Source organism: Sinocyclocheilus grahami, unplaced genomic scaffold, assembly GCF_001515645.1.
Source record: "Sinocyclocheilus grahami isolate Dianchi unplaced genomic scaffold, SAMN03320097.WGS_v1.1 scaffold492.1, whole genome shotgun sequence".
Taxonomy (NCBI): domain Eukaryota; kingdom Metazoa; phylum Chordata; class Actinopteri; order Cypriniformes; family Cyprinidae; genus Sinocyclocheilus; species Sinocyclocheilus grahami.
Window position 1 is genome coordinate 320,245 of NW_015505671.1, and position 15,251 is coordinate 335,495.

Below are 15,251 nucleotides of genomic sequence, written 5' to 3' on the forward strand. Positions count from 1 at the left end.
TGATCCCGTCAACATCTCTCGCACATGAATGCATTGGGTACTGTGCATGTGTGTTAAATACAGCTTGCACAGCAATGACTGCAGGAGAGTCCGAGGTGCTGCAGGGGGCTGAGGAGGCCATGACCTCTGACCCTGAGACCTCAGCTGTGCAATATTACACACATGTGTAACCCCTCTCTCCCGGGGCCTCACTGCCACACCTCGTTCTTGTTCCGAGTGGGTCTCCGGCATGGGAGGTGGACACACTAACAAGGAGGCTAAAGACTGCAGCCACTAGCGTCAGTCGCTAGTGCGTCTCTTGAGATCAGGGGAGTGAGGTTTACCTGCACAGCACTTACCGCTGGCCTCCGTTACACTCACCCCCTAAACCTCACTCCCATCCGGGTCACGGCACCAATGTAACCCCTCTCTCCCGGGTCCTCACTGCCACACCTCGTTCTCGCTCCGAGTGGGTCCCGAAACCGGCTCTCCGGCATGGGAGGCGGACGCACTAACAAGGAGGCTAAAGACTGCAGCCACTAGCGTCAGTCGCTAGTGCATCTCTTGAGATCAGGGGAGTGAGGTTTACCTGCACAGCACCTACCGCTGGCCTCCGTTACACAAGCACACCTACGTTTCTGTCAACTTTTCATTTTCTCTTTCTCAGTGCAGTTCGGGTCAATTTGAACAAGCTTTATTAACATGGTAAACAAGGCTATACAGATAGACAGCAAGACAATAACTGTGACATTTTTTCTGCAACTATAGATAATAGGTGCAAGCATTAGTAATCCCAATTCAGTACGGAAATAAATTCAATCACAAATAAGTATGTGCATATTATAATGAGCAAGCATTCAAACGTTAATGACTTTGATGATACTGTAAGTAAACCATTTATAGGGTTGAAGGTTTCTTCATTTTGTTAACACTTTATACAACACTGATCGTTGTAAAGCAGCTTCACAATAATGAACAGGAAAATAACAGTCAATGACAAATTATGCTATAAGCAGCTTTAAAAAAGACACCAGTGTTATTATTCAGCTCAGTTCTGACTCATTTCAATAACTGTGTAAAGTAAATCAATTGAAACAATTTCAGTTCAGCTGTAACTAAGAAGACAATAATGTCCTTATTCAGCTCAGTTCATTGTAATTAATCATTTATTAACAATGAATCAATTATGAATGAATTTGATTCAGCTATAAAGGAGCTCTACAGAAAACAATAGTGCCTTCATTTAGCTTTGTTTGACCAATGGAACACGGGGGAGCGTTCAGAAAACAGTCATTTAACGTGTAACGTTTAAAAAACAGACAACACCCCTCAAACTTAAATTACCAAACAGATTTTAAATGAAGTCTGTTCATAAAAGTTATTGTACTCTGCCCACAGTATATCAACCCTAATCCCTTGAAGCACCCGCCTTCTTCCCAAAAACCCGCCCACAATATGTTTAATCTGCTAGTGTCACTCAAAATGACTGACAGGCAGAAAAGCTTTCCGATTGGCTAAAAAGTGCATGCTGATTTTATTTCAGATACTAGTGCAGCTGAGATTTCTCACACACCTTTTCCAGGCAGGTAGTAAGATTTTACGCGTGGTTTTAAACAAAAGCTCTTTCAGCACATTAAGTGTTTCGAGCTGAATTAATTGCTGAAAGCTGTGGAGAAGCAGAAGACTGGAGTAAGCACGCAGTCGTTTCTCCGCTGATGAAGCTGTGTGTGTGTGTGTGTGTGTGTGTGTGTGTGTGTGTGTGTGTGTGTGTGTGTGTGTGTGTGTGTGTGTGTCTCCGTCAGTAGGGGGCGCCTGTCCCCTCGTGAAGAGCGCCGGTGACGTCAGGGCCCTCTCTCTCGCCGCTCGCAGCGCAACAGAGTATCGGAGCGAGCGGGAGACGCGGAGAGAGCGCACGGGGCGCGCGGATCGGCTGGAATAAGAAACATTTCCCAACACTTTCAAAAACTTTCTCAACTCGGCCGACAGATATGGATACCATCATTTTGAGCATATTACTCCTGCATACGGCGTTTGGAAGCGCAGGAGCCCAGTACACTCCCGGTAAGTAGCCAAAGATTCACCTTTAACGATCCCCGGAGCGGAACGAGCAAAAGTTTACGCGGCCGTTGCATTGAATGCGTGCGCACCTTTACACCTCAGAAGTTCATTTGTGTGTCCAGGTGGCTCTTTTAGCAGGGAATGAGTGAGGGGTGCTGATGGTTTGGGCTGGTTTTGTGTTGGAGAATAGGGACACACAGGCATCAGCTGCGGAGTGAAAGTGCTCCACCGAACCCTATTAACCCTCCTCAGCCATCCGCTCGGGATTTCTGTCGTGATTGGAAGAAATATCCCCTTCTGTCCAACTACACCAAAACTAGATTTAATTTCTAACGACTCGACGAATGGTTACATTGCAGGGAATTCAGCGACAATCTCAAACTCCGAATCCTCCGTTTGAACAGTCTCGCAGGAAAACAGTTTTCTAAGTCCTGGTAAAAAGTAAAGGGCTATTCATTTAAGAATAGAACAATCTGTAAGAATGTGTTTCTTTAGAATGTTATGCCTTCACATTATAATATGAATCCCCACAGGATTTCTGTGCGTAATTCCTGAGGATTTTAAGAACTCGGGAAAATAGAGAAAACCTGATGAACTTTTCAAAATGCAGGATCAAAATTGTATTTTTTTTATTTATTCTGTTCATTCGGTAATGATGTTTCTTTCAGGAGTAACTTGCAGAGTGTTTTTGAGAGTCAGAATCAGTTTATAAATATATATATATATATAATATAAACATGTACATACAGTATATTAGTTGTTATTATTCTAGGATAGAGCAGTTTTAGCTGGAGCGCAAATGTGACCGTAAAGCATCATGATATATTGGGTCAAGACTAGCACATGAAATACTTTTGTCAGATGTTTTAGTTGTTTTTCGTGCAGATATGAGGATAAAGTAAAGCTGTTGCAATGTTAAAATGCTTTCAGATGAGAGAAATGCATGAGTTTAGCTTTGATAGTGTTTCCAAACGTGTCACTCGAAATTGTTCTGAGTCGACTCACGGTATCAGACATTCAGTTACAACATGTGAATCACGTTGTTCTTGCCACACTATTACCACCATCATCATTATTACTGTTGGTCTCTTTGTAAATAAAGGAAATGTAAGAGGTACGAGGTCAGATGAAGCTAAACTGTGTTTTTTTTTCTTTTTAAACAGACATTTTGTAAAAATCATAAAAGTTTCTGTTTTCAGACAAATGTTTTCCAGCACATCTAATCTTGTGATTTGGGGTGATGCTCACATCTGTCTGACTGTAACCGTATCACAGATCGTCTGCAGGGGTTGGTGGGGGGGGGGGGATACAGCTGTCTGTGTAATTGCTGATTAATTAATCAGTGAGTCTAACCCTCGGATTAATTCTATTAGAGTAATCAAAAACAACGGATGACAAATGGCAAATTACGGGAGGCTGAGATTGATTAGTGACTGGTGTAATTATGCCAGCGTGTTATGGAAAGGAAGAGGGGGATCAGCGCTCGCTGTGAATGAGCGAGATAATCCCTGATATCGCTCTCTTTCTCTTTCTCTGGACGCAGCTCAAATGGGACACGCGGAGAAAGGTGAGTCGTAAATCCACACCGCTATCATCATCATCATTGGCATCATCATCATCATCATAAACATCTGTCCAGGGCATCTGTGTCTGAGTGATTGACCCGATGGCCTCGTCCTGATGTGCCGCTCTGTCATGAGCTGCAGGGTTTGCATGACTGTGAGCCGCAGTGATGCACACAAACACATCAACGTATATCATTCAGCTGTGTTTACCCTCCAAATACACACCAACAGGAAAACCGTCACTTCCCAGAATTCCCTCGCAATCAGCTTTCAAAGCAAAAGCAAAGCTGGAGTTGTGTTTGTAATGAGCCCCGTCTTGATTCTTTTACTCAGGTACATTCAGAGTACATTTCATTGCAGGCTGTCATAGAAACATGACTACAGAGAAGGACAAACGGAAAGTTTGCTTTTGCATTTCTTTAGAGGAGTTGGCGTGGCGACTTTGAACAGGTTTTTATAGGAAAGCCTTGTGAACGGCACTCAGACACAATAGCAAAATCTGCACATTTCTTACCCTACTGCTGCAGACGCCGATTACAGCCGTGTGTGTGTGTTTACGCTTTTACAGCCGAGGGAAAACAAGGTCTTCCGTGTGACTTTAACAAGGCATTTGTGCGTGAGTCGTGAACGGCTAGCTCATGATTTGAATATAATGCTTTGCCTTTCGGGTCATTATTTTGGCTGATTCCGTGCCGCTTGTCATCGGTGTGGATGTAATGATAGAGATGGGATGTGAAGTGATGTTTAGTGAGTCTGAGGAGGAGTGGAAGAATATGAGCGTGTGTTTTGTCTTCCACACCGAAGGTCTTCGCCCCCGAGAGCTGAGATTCGGTGCAACGGTCATCTAATCAGCAGGAATGAGCCTGATGCTCCTGGAGAACAGCACTTGACTGCCTGTCATCTGTGTGGAGCTTTTTTCAACATTGTATTTTTCAACATGTAATAGCCAACAAGAAAAGAACAATTGATTTCATCTATCAGTCAATCTGGACGATGAAAAGTCACTATATGTGAGCCTGGAGCACAAAAGCAGTGTTAAGTCGCTGGGGTATATTTGTAGCAATAGCCAACAATACATTGTATGGGTCACAATTATTGATTTTTCTGTTATGCCAAAAATCATTAGGATATTAAGTAAAGATCATGTTCCATGAAGATATTTTGTAAATTTCCTACCATAAATATATCAAAACTTAATGTTTGATTAGTAATATGCATTGCTAAGAACTTCATTTGAACAACTTTAAAGATGATTTTCTCAATATTTAGATTTTTTTGCACCCTCAGATTCCAGATTTTCAAATAGTTGTATCTCGACCAAATATTGTCCTATCCTAACAAACCATACATCAATGGAAAGCTTATTTATTCAGCTTTTCATATTTATAAATATTATAAATATCAAATTATCAAGGGTCAATTTCAAAAAATTGACCCTTATGACTAGTTTTGTGGTCCAGGGTCACATTTAGAAAAAGAGGTGGAGCAAGTTGTCCCATTTTGATGAAAGCATGCTTAAGCAAGCATTTCAAATGTTTGGATCGTTAGGAATCTGTACCAGTGAATCATATTCTCAGTAAGAGCTGGAACATGACTTAAAGGGATAGTTCATCCCAAAATAAAAATTCTGTCATCATTTACTCACCCTCAACCTGTGTGAATTTCTTACAGCTGTTGAAAACAAATGATTGTATTTTGAAGAATTCTGGTAACCAAACAGCTGACGATAGCCATGGACTTCCATAGTGTGGAAAAAAAATACTATGGAAGAATTCAACGGCTACCATCAGCTGTTTGGTTATTCTTCAAAATATCTTCTTTTGTGTTCTGCAGATGAAAGAAAGTCATACAGGTTTAAAACAAAGGTGAGTAAATAATGACATAATGACACCCTTTAAGAAAGTGAATAGTGTCAATTTGAGTCTCACGTTGACTTTAAAGGCAACATCTTGTGGCATTTACAATAAAATATTATTGGTTAATATTAATTTCCCATGTGCACCAATGGAAAGAGGTTACTTTTTAATTTTTTTTATATCATGCGCAAGACCAGAGAGAGACATGAAAGGAAGAAGGGTTTTCATGTGAATGTCTCGTGCAGTGCATCCCATCTGCAGAGCAGTATGTGCTTGTGTTGCTGACAGGTCACAGAGGCCCTTACGTCTGTGTTAAATCACAGCTCCGTCCGCGGACGCAAGTTGCTTATCACAGCAGCTGCGAGAGAGCACCGCACGTATTTTGCAGACTCGCTACAAAATCTATTTACAGCAGACAGGTACTGTCTTCGAACAGCGATTTTTTTCTCCTAGTTGAAGTTTCTCAGATTATGCACGGGAAATCAATACCTGACAAGTACGTCAGGCGCTTTAGTGTTTCATCTGATGCAGCTGTATGGATTTTTAATCCAGTCCTGCATAGCGTCACATAGTCTTCTCGGCTCAGGCTGTGGTTTTGTCAGCACGAGTTGATGCTCAGTGAATGTGAATGAATGAAGTTATTCTCATTAGAAACTGAGCTCAGCTGTCAGTGGTTTGGGTTGAGTTGAAAATATCGATTTCTTGATTTAATCGATTTCAATAAACTGATATTGATTCTTAAATGGCAAGAATTGATTTATGTTGTTTTCAGGTGATGCGTGAACAAAACGTACAAAACATTATTTGTAGCATGCCTCCAATCCAATAATCACAATAAGCTTTGTGCTTCGTTAGTTTTGATGTGAAACAAAGTCTCAACTTTCAAATTCTGTCAGTTTTTATTGCGAAATTCAAACATTAAACGTGGTTTTAGCACTAATGTGTCATGATATGTCGACAGTAATGCCTCAGTTCAAGCGGCACGTGAACCGATCATCTCTTCCTCTTTACTACTAGTTGCTGCAGGAAACGAACACAAATGAGCATTAGAAGAACAACATTTTAGAGAGGAGTATGTATTTATATTTACCTAGCCTGTTATTTATTTAGAAATAACAATTAATGTATGTTTGAATAAATCTGTAATGAAGACAAGTTTTTATGACGTTTACTGTTTAAATGTTTGTATTTCAACAACAAATTGGAGAAGAAACACTATTATATCATTAAACGTTAATATAATATGTTTTACTATATAATAAGATTGTTATTATTAGAGAAACTGCCTTATGTGCAATTTAAATCGCTTTAGTATTAATGTACCAACCAATAGCGTTCCCTCTATAGTTTACAGCTATAGTTGAGAGAGATTTTGCCTGTATATCCAAATGAATCAATATTGAATTGAATTGAATCAAGATTGAAACGGAATCAGTCACCAAGGTTTGAAATTAATTGTGAAATTTTGTGTCAATACCCAGCCCTAGTCAGTGGTCTATGCGTTGAGTAACTTTGTTCACTAGTGTCCTTAAGGTCATTTCACATTGACATTCCTCAGTGCTGCAGCCGTTACTCTCTCGAGCGTTGTAATGCAATACTCAAAGCTTGAGCCGTTCACCTTTCAAAGTGCAGCTAATAATTATTGGCTTATGTGAATAATATAACATTGTGTGAAAAAGATGTGCAGGAGAGATCGAACGTGTGTATCTAGATACTGCATGCTATATATGACACAACATCGTATTATGGCATACATAGAGTAATCATCATATTATACACATTAGATATTACATGCAAATTAATCAACAGTAAAATTTACTCTTCTCTTGTTAAAGTCAAAGTGCTGCATGCCGTTTTTGCAGAGACGTGCGCTGAAGCTCAAACCATGTGAATGAAGAGGATAAACAGTGATGAATGCCGTTCTTTGATGGAGTCTGTATAGTGTAATTTATGTATTTTCCTGAGGGTCACAGGGCTCAAGGTGCTGTGGACGACCCTCAGAGAAGCACATGCATTTCCAGAGAGAGAGAGAGAAATGAGGAGAAGAAACGTGAAGAGGAGGCTGTTTGTGCTGCTCTTTGTGGTGGCAGCACTTTGAGGATTAGAGCAGTAATGGGCAGCAGTGCTGTAAGCTCCTTTAGAGAGCTGACCGGCCCGTCCTGAGAGCCGCTATCTCAGAGCGGGATGGACGGACAAAGAAGGGAAAGTCGGATTGAGGATTTGGTCATTAGATTGTTTTTGTTTTATTTTGTGTCTGCTCTGTCCCATGGGCTTTAAAGAGCGCAGTGTTGTGATTTGTGACCGTCCTGATATCCATAAAGATTATGATGATGGTGGTGATTATCAAATTAAGCCCGCAGCGCTCTCTTTGAAGGAAAATATCCTCTCTCTCTCTCTCTCGCTCTCAGCGCTACGCCAAAGACTGTGTGCCGGCGTCACGTAGTTACCCTCAGAAGTGTGTCGCTCTTTCAGAGCTCAGGAGACTTCATGAGCTTCTCAGATGGCTACTTATCAAGTATCAGTTTTGTCCCAGGTGTTTTCTCTGTAAATTCTTTAGGAGAAATAAAATGAGGTAGCTGCTTTTGGAACTGAGTTTGATTGTGAGTCTTTTGACGGCAGAATTTGATATGAAGTCAGAGCACAGTTTGAGATGTGGTTGAGATCTCTTCTCACACTCTAGACACAGAGGAGACTTTGTAGGGCTGGACGAATAATCGAAAATTATTCTAAACCGATAGCATATTTACAGTACAAACTTTGTCAGTCAACTATGAGGGCAAATAAATAATTCAATAAATTAAGCGTTAAACATAATCGAGGTAAAATGTTCAACTAATCGAGATTTAGATTTTAGGTCATATCGTCCAGCGCTAAAGGTCTCTGCACACTGAGTCCGAATTTTTCGTCCGAAATTTTCGCACGTTGAAAAATAAATACGATCTCACGTTGTGTCAATCACGTTTACACACTACCTCTGAAACTTTCATCCGTAATAAAAAAATTCGGACCAGGTTTGATTTTCTGCGTTTTCGCATCCGTAGCAAGCATTTTGATAGGAAAGGATGACGAATACGAAAAAAAAATGGAAATGGTGGTGATTATCAAATTAAGCCCGCAGCGCTCTCTTTGAAGGAAAATATCCTCTCTCTCTCTCTCTCGCTCTCAGCGCTACGCCAAAGACTGTGTGCCGGCGTCACGTAGTTACCCTCAGAAGTGTGTCGCTCTTTCAGAGCTCAGGAGACTTCATGAGCTTCTCAGATGGCTACTTATCAAGTATCAGTTTTGTCCCAGGTGTTTTCTCTGTAAATTCTTTAGGAGAAATAAAATGAGGTAGCTGCTTTTGGAACTGAGTTTGATTGTGAGTCTTTTGACGGCAGAATTTGATATGAAGTCAGAGCACAGTTTGAGATGTGGTTGAGATCTCTTCTCACACTCTAGACACAGAGGAGACTTTGTAGGGCTGGACGAATAATCGAAAATTATTCTAAACCGATAGCATATTTACAGTACAAACTTTGTCAGTCAACTATGAGGGCAAATAAATAATTCAATAAATTAAGCGTTAATCATAATCGAGGTAAAATGTTCAACTAATCGAGATTTAGATTTTAGGTCATATCGTCCAGCGCTAAAGGTCTCTGCACACTGAGTCCGAATTTTTCGTCCGAAATTTTCGCACGTTGAAAAATAAATACGATCTCACGTTGTGTCAATCACGTTTACACACTACCTCTGAAACTTTCATCCGTAATAAAAAAATTCGGACCAGGTTTGATTTTCTGCGTTTTCGCATCCGTAGCAAACATTTTGATAGGAAAGGATGACGAATACGGAAAAAAAATGGAAAAACGCATATGAAAGTTTCGGGCTCAGTGTGCAAGGACCTTAAGACTTTCTAAAGAAAACGCTTGAGATTGCTGGGGGAAAAATTTGAGAAGTGGGAGATTCATCAGCAAGCAAACGTTTATGATTAAAAAAGGAAATATTGCAATAATAAAGAGATCTCTTTTTTTCTAGTTTATGTTGGTGATTCTGAGCACAATTTGAGATTCTCTAAATTCTAACGGAGCCATGTGAGTATCTGAGTATTTTGTTTAGGTCCGAAAAGCAGGAGACTTAAGGAAACCTCTCATCTAGGGCTGTCGCGATTCGTCGATTTTTAAAAATCCTCGACTTCATTTTGCTCACGTCGACTAACCGGCAAAATACCGGAAGTGGCGCATTTCACAGACGATAATGTATAAAACACATTATTAGTCTGTTTTCCAAGGCTGCATGATATATTAAACCCATTTAAAAATCTGGAAAAACGCATATGAAAGTTTCGGGCTCAGTGTGCAAGGACCTTAAGACTTTCTAAAGAAAACGCTTGAGATTGCTGGGGGAAAAACTTGAGAAGTGGGAGATTCATCAGCAAGCAAACGTTTATGATTAAAAAAGGAAATATTGCAATAATAAAGAGATCTCTTTTTTTCTAGTTATGTTGGTGATTCTGAGCACAATTTGAGATTCTCTAAATTCTAACGGAGCCATGTGAGTATCTGAGTATTTTGTTTAGGAGAAAAGATCCGAAAAGCAGGAGACTTAAGGAAACCTCTCATCTAGGGCTGTCGCGATTCGTCGATTTTTAAAAATCCTCGACTTCATTTTGCTCACGTCGACTAACCGGCAAAATACTGGAAGTGGCGCATTTCACAGACGATAATGTATAAAACACATTATTAGTCTGTTTTCCAAGGCTGCATGATATATTAAACCCATTTAAAAATCTTAATTAAGCATAATTGTGAATTCACAAACACTACGATTTAATTAAAAAATTATATTTGATGCAGTTCTAATACAGTATATGCACTTTAATTATTTACATGCGTGTAGGTTACATGCGTCACACAGCGGCTCCGTTCACAGTAGTTCCACAGGAACTGTTATCATTTACGTGGGTGGAGCGACTCAAACTCCATCTCTACATGTTGTTGTGAGTTTGGGTTTATTATAACAATCATCTGGGAGCGCAACGTGCGCCATTTCATCAGATTTGTAAGGTAAATCATTTATAAATCTACGCAAACACAGGAGAATATATCGCGGTTTCAAAATAAAAGCTTAAACATTCTTTTAATTACAGTGCGGCTATAGCATTTCTGTCCTAAAGAAATGGACAAATATTAAATATTATGTGGACATTTGAATGAAATGGTGCTTGGTCAATATTAAACAAGGATTAGATCGCACAGACATGCGTGTAGGTTACATGCGTCACACAGCGGCTCCGTTCACAGTAGTTCCACAGGAACTGTTATCATTTACGTGGGTGGAGCGACTCAAACTCCATCTCTACATGTTGTTGTGAGTTTGGATTTATTATAACGATCATCTGGGAGCGCAACGTGCGCCATTTCATCAGATTTGTAAGGTAAATAATTTATAAATCTACGCAAACACAGGAGAATATATCGCGGTTTCAAAATAAAAGCTTAAACATTCTTTTAATTACAGTGCGGCTATAGCATTTCTGTCCTAAAGAAATGGACAAATATTAAATATTATGTGGACATTTGAATGAAATGGTGCTTGGTCAATATTAAACAAGGATTAGATCGCACAGTAATGTGTAAAAACAATCATCAGACTGTTGGCGCCCCCTGCAGGCCTTTGTTGTAATGCGTAATGTACATTACCTCTGTTGTTTATAATACATTATGTATTTTAACAGTTTTGTTCAATAAAACCATATGATTTCTTGCTTTTGATACTTTATTAGAACGAATTATTATTGCCTCATTGCTATTATATATGTATTTTAAGTAATTTTAAAGGCTATTGTTCACTTACATCTATTTTTATTACCACAAAAAAATAATTATAATTATAGGGCACTATGAAATCCGTTTTATTTCCAAATCCAGATTTTTCCATTTTCATTTTTCTATACTCTGTTTTAACGGTTAAATTAAATTGTATTAATCAAAAAGCCTGTCTAATTAATTGAGTTTTACAGTTTTATCTTTACCAAATTCTGTTTTCCATTATTTTCTGGATTCCATTAAATTAATTGATTTTATTTTTTAAAGTATATCTTTTTTTCCAGAAATACTGCAACTAAATAAATTCTGGTAAATACTCCTTTAAAAAGGTGTTTTTTTGATTATAATTGTATTATTAGTAGACTAGAACACGTGGATATGTTGTCATTCTTACACTATAATACTGAACTTTGATTTCAGTGATTTGGACTATTGAGACGGACACTTGCTTCTTGCACTCTGTGTTGCACTTTACTTTTTAACTTTTGGATTTCATTTGGTTTAATGAAATATAGTTTAATAAAATATTCTTAAGTAAAATTGTTGATTTTTTTTGTGGGAAATTATTAGTTTAGAATGATTAACCAATTAATCGATAAATTAGTCGATAGATTAATCGAAATAAAAATAGTCGTTAGTGGCAGCCCTACTCTCATCAACTCAATTGTGATAGTTTTCTTTTGTGTTGAGATTTCTCTTTATGTTGATAAATCTGAGCACAGTATGAGCTTTAAAATAGACCTGAGAGTATGTGAGTCTTTTCTTCGGGAGAAACATCTGAGAAGCATTTAATCTCCATGTCATCTCGTTTGCGTTTTTTCTTTCCTGCGTGCAGATCTCAGAGCGTTTCCTCCAGCGAGAGAACCTTCAGCTGTGTTTAACGCTGCTAAAATCACTCCGCTGCTTTAATTTTACACAAAATGGTTGTCATGTCCTCTGACTCCACGGCTCCAGGACGGTAGGTGCATACGCTCCACGCGGCTCTTAATTGTGATCGGCAGCTCCCTGCGATTTTTTTATTTCACCTGGTGTCCGTGTGAGCGCATGCTGAGACCGGAGAAGGCTGACAGATGTGAGATGAGAGCGAGCCGGTGTGAAAGAGAGTGGAAATGAGAACCAGAGAGAGGCCGTATGCCTCGCCATGATTCATCTGACTGGAGTCAGCTTGTCTTAAATCTGTGTCAACACTGTGACGTTTTGGAGATATCAAGTTTGAACACGTCTAGGCGCGCGCGTGTGTGTGTGTGTGTGTGTGTGTGTGACTCACAGTGATTTACCTGTCTTTCATTCCCGGCTCCTTTGAGATGCGAGCATGTGAAATCCTCTCTAGCATCCTATCAGGCTTCAGCTGGAATTAAGGTGTCGTGTGTCTGCACATCACAGCTCAAACTGGCCTACTTTTGATGTCTGACTTTGACTTGTAAAAGCTAATATAGCATTTGTAATGACACTATATTGAAAAATGACAGAAGCAGGATTTTTCCTCAACGGCTCAGGAGACAAATCACTCTGGTGTACTATTGCAGTTTTCTTTCATCACTGTAACCTAGCTGGAATAATAAAAATATTAGTTGTTATTAATTAAAAATAACTTATTAAGGGCATATGTTAGTCATTAAAAAAAGACAAATTTTATTTTGTTTTTGATTTTATGTTTACATGCACGTATCATATTGACATTTTTGAACATTGTGTTGTGGTTTGAGGTTTTATTTTCAGATTTTTATAATTCCAGAAAAAGAAAGAAAAGGAAGGTATTTCTGCATATTTATTTAGTGGGCACTTTTCTTTTTCAAATATTAAAATATATAAATATTTATTCCAAATATATACATTTTAATATATAAATAAATAAAAACATGCTTAACACAGAACAGGTAAATGTAACACAGTGTATGTATGTATAATTTATAACAAGCTTTTATAATATAGTTCTGAATGTAATAATGTTAGGCTAACCTGCTTGAGACCAGGAAACCCATACGAGGCTTTTTTAAATGTACGAGTGAGGATTTTTGGCCGGTTTAATTGCTGTAAACTGAAGTGCCGAGTGTTTTCCTTTAGGCAAACAAACAGAAAAGCAGTGCATCTGTGTGTTTTCAGCCTACTTTACTGCATGAGGTCAAATGTTTTAGGGAACAGCTGTGATCGCCTGAAGGGAGAGACAGCACAGGTGGCACCTCGTGGGGCGGGACTCAGCGCTGTCAATCAAACGGCTGTGCATTCATCTATGCTTCGGTAGAGAGGAGTGAGCTCTGAGAGAAATATTCAAACAAAACAATGCCAAATATGTGCTGGTCAAAGGTTTGGAATTATTAAGATTTGCTCACTAAAGCTGCATTTATTTGATCATGAGCACAGTAAAAATAGTAATATTGTGAAATTATTATAAATGATAACCGTGACTTTTATTTTTTTTAAGAATTACCATTGAAAATATTTGGGGTTTAAAGAAATTAATGCTTTTATTCAGCAAGGATGCATTAAATTGATTCAAATAAATGCTGTTCTTTAGAACTTTCTGTTCATCAAAGAATCTTGAAAGAAATAATGCATCACAGTTTCCACATAAATACTGAGCAGCACAACTGTTTTCAACATTGATAATAATCAGAAATGTTTCTCGAGCAGCAAATCAGCATATTATACTGATTTCTGAAGATCGTGTGACACTGAAGACTGGAGGAATGATATAGAAATAAAATTACAGCTTAACAGATATTCACATAGAAAACGGCTCTTTCAAACTGTAATAATATTTCACAGTATTGGTGCTTTTACTGTATTTTTAATCAAATAAATGCAACCTAGGTGAGCAGAGGTTTCGCAAACATTAAACATTTTAATAATTACAAACTTGCGCTTAAGCCCGGGATGCTGAAAAAGAACTTCAACTGTTGCAGACCCACTGGCAGACAAATACATATTTGCTTGGTGATATTTCTCATGTTACATGTCATTGATCAGTCCACATGAGTTTCCTCTCTTGCAGTAGGAACGTAGAGAGGATTTTCTCATTATGCTGGTGTTAATTGATGCTAATAAGAGGGATGTGAGAGCCCTTGATCTCACGGTGTTTGTCTTGCCTGCTGTTAATCACGGCACCGTCCCGGGGCCTCTGGAGACGGCGTGTCTGTGCCGAACCCCTCCAGACCCCTTCCTCACACCTTCACACTGGAATTTACAGCCCACGCTGAACAAAAGACATCTCATCCCCCACTCCAGGCCTCCGACCATTCAGCCTGTGTTGACGTGAATTACAGTGGAGGCCACAGCACAAAGGAAAATGCCTTTGCATGAACTTCACCGTTTCAGTACACTCCCAGTCAAACGTTTTTGAACAGTAAGATGTTTAATGTTTTTTAAAGAAGCCTCTTCTGCTCACCAAGCCTGCATTTATTTGATCCAAAGTACAGCAAAAGCAGTAATCTTGTGAAATATTTCTACTATTGAAAATAACTGTTCTGTTTTTACTATTTAAAATAATTTTCTATTTGAATATGTGTTAAACTGTAATGTATTTCTGTGATGCGCAGCTGTATTTTCAGCATCATTCCTCCAGTCTTCAGTGTCACATGATCTTCAGAAATCAGTATAATATGTGACCCTGGGCCACAAAACCAGCCTTAAGTGATTTATACATCATCTGAAAGCTGAATAAATAGAACAATATTTGGCTGAGATACAACTATTTGAAAATCTGGAATCTGAGGGTGCAAAAAAATCTAAATATTGAGAAAATCATCTTTAAAGTTGTTCAAATGAAGTTCTTAGCAATGCATATTACTAATCAAACATTAAGTTTTGATGTATTTATGGTAGGAAATTTACAAAATATCTTCATGGAACATGATCTTTACTTAATATCCTAATGATTTTTGGCATAAAAGAGAAATGTATAATTGTGACCCATACAATGTATTGTTGGCTATTGCTACAAATATCCCCCAGCGACTCAACACTGCTTTTGTGCTGCAGGGACACAT

The 15,251-nt window shown here is 38.7% G+C and overlaps 1 protein-coding gene across 1 annotated transcript in view; it reads left to right on the plus strand.

The window, feature by feature from the left end:
• The first annotated feature begins 1,852 nt into the window (after positions 1-1,852).
• LOC107554146 (receptor-type tyrosine-protein phosphatase kappa-like) overlaps positions 1,853-15,251 on the plus strand; it is a 170,263-nt gene continuing 156,864 nt past the window's right edge. The window contains exons 1-2 of the mRNA XM_016236573.1: positions 1,853-2,040; positions 3,581-3,604. Of these exons, the coding sequence (XP_016092059.1) occupies positions 1,968-2,040; positions 3,581-3,604 (97 nt within the window). The 5' untranslated portion in view covers positions 1,853-1,967. The remainder of the gene's footprint in view (positions 2,041-3,580; positions 3,605-15,251) is intronic.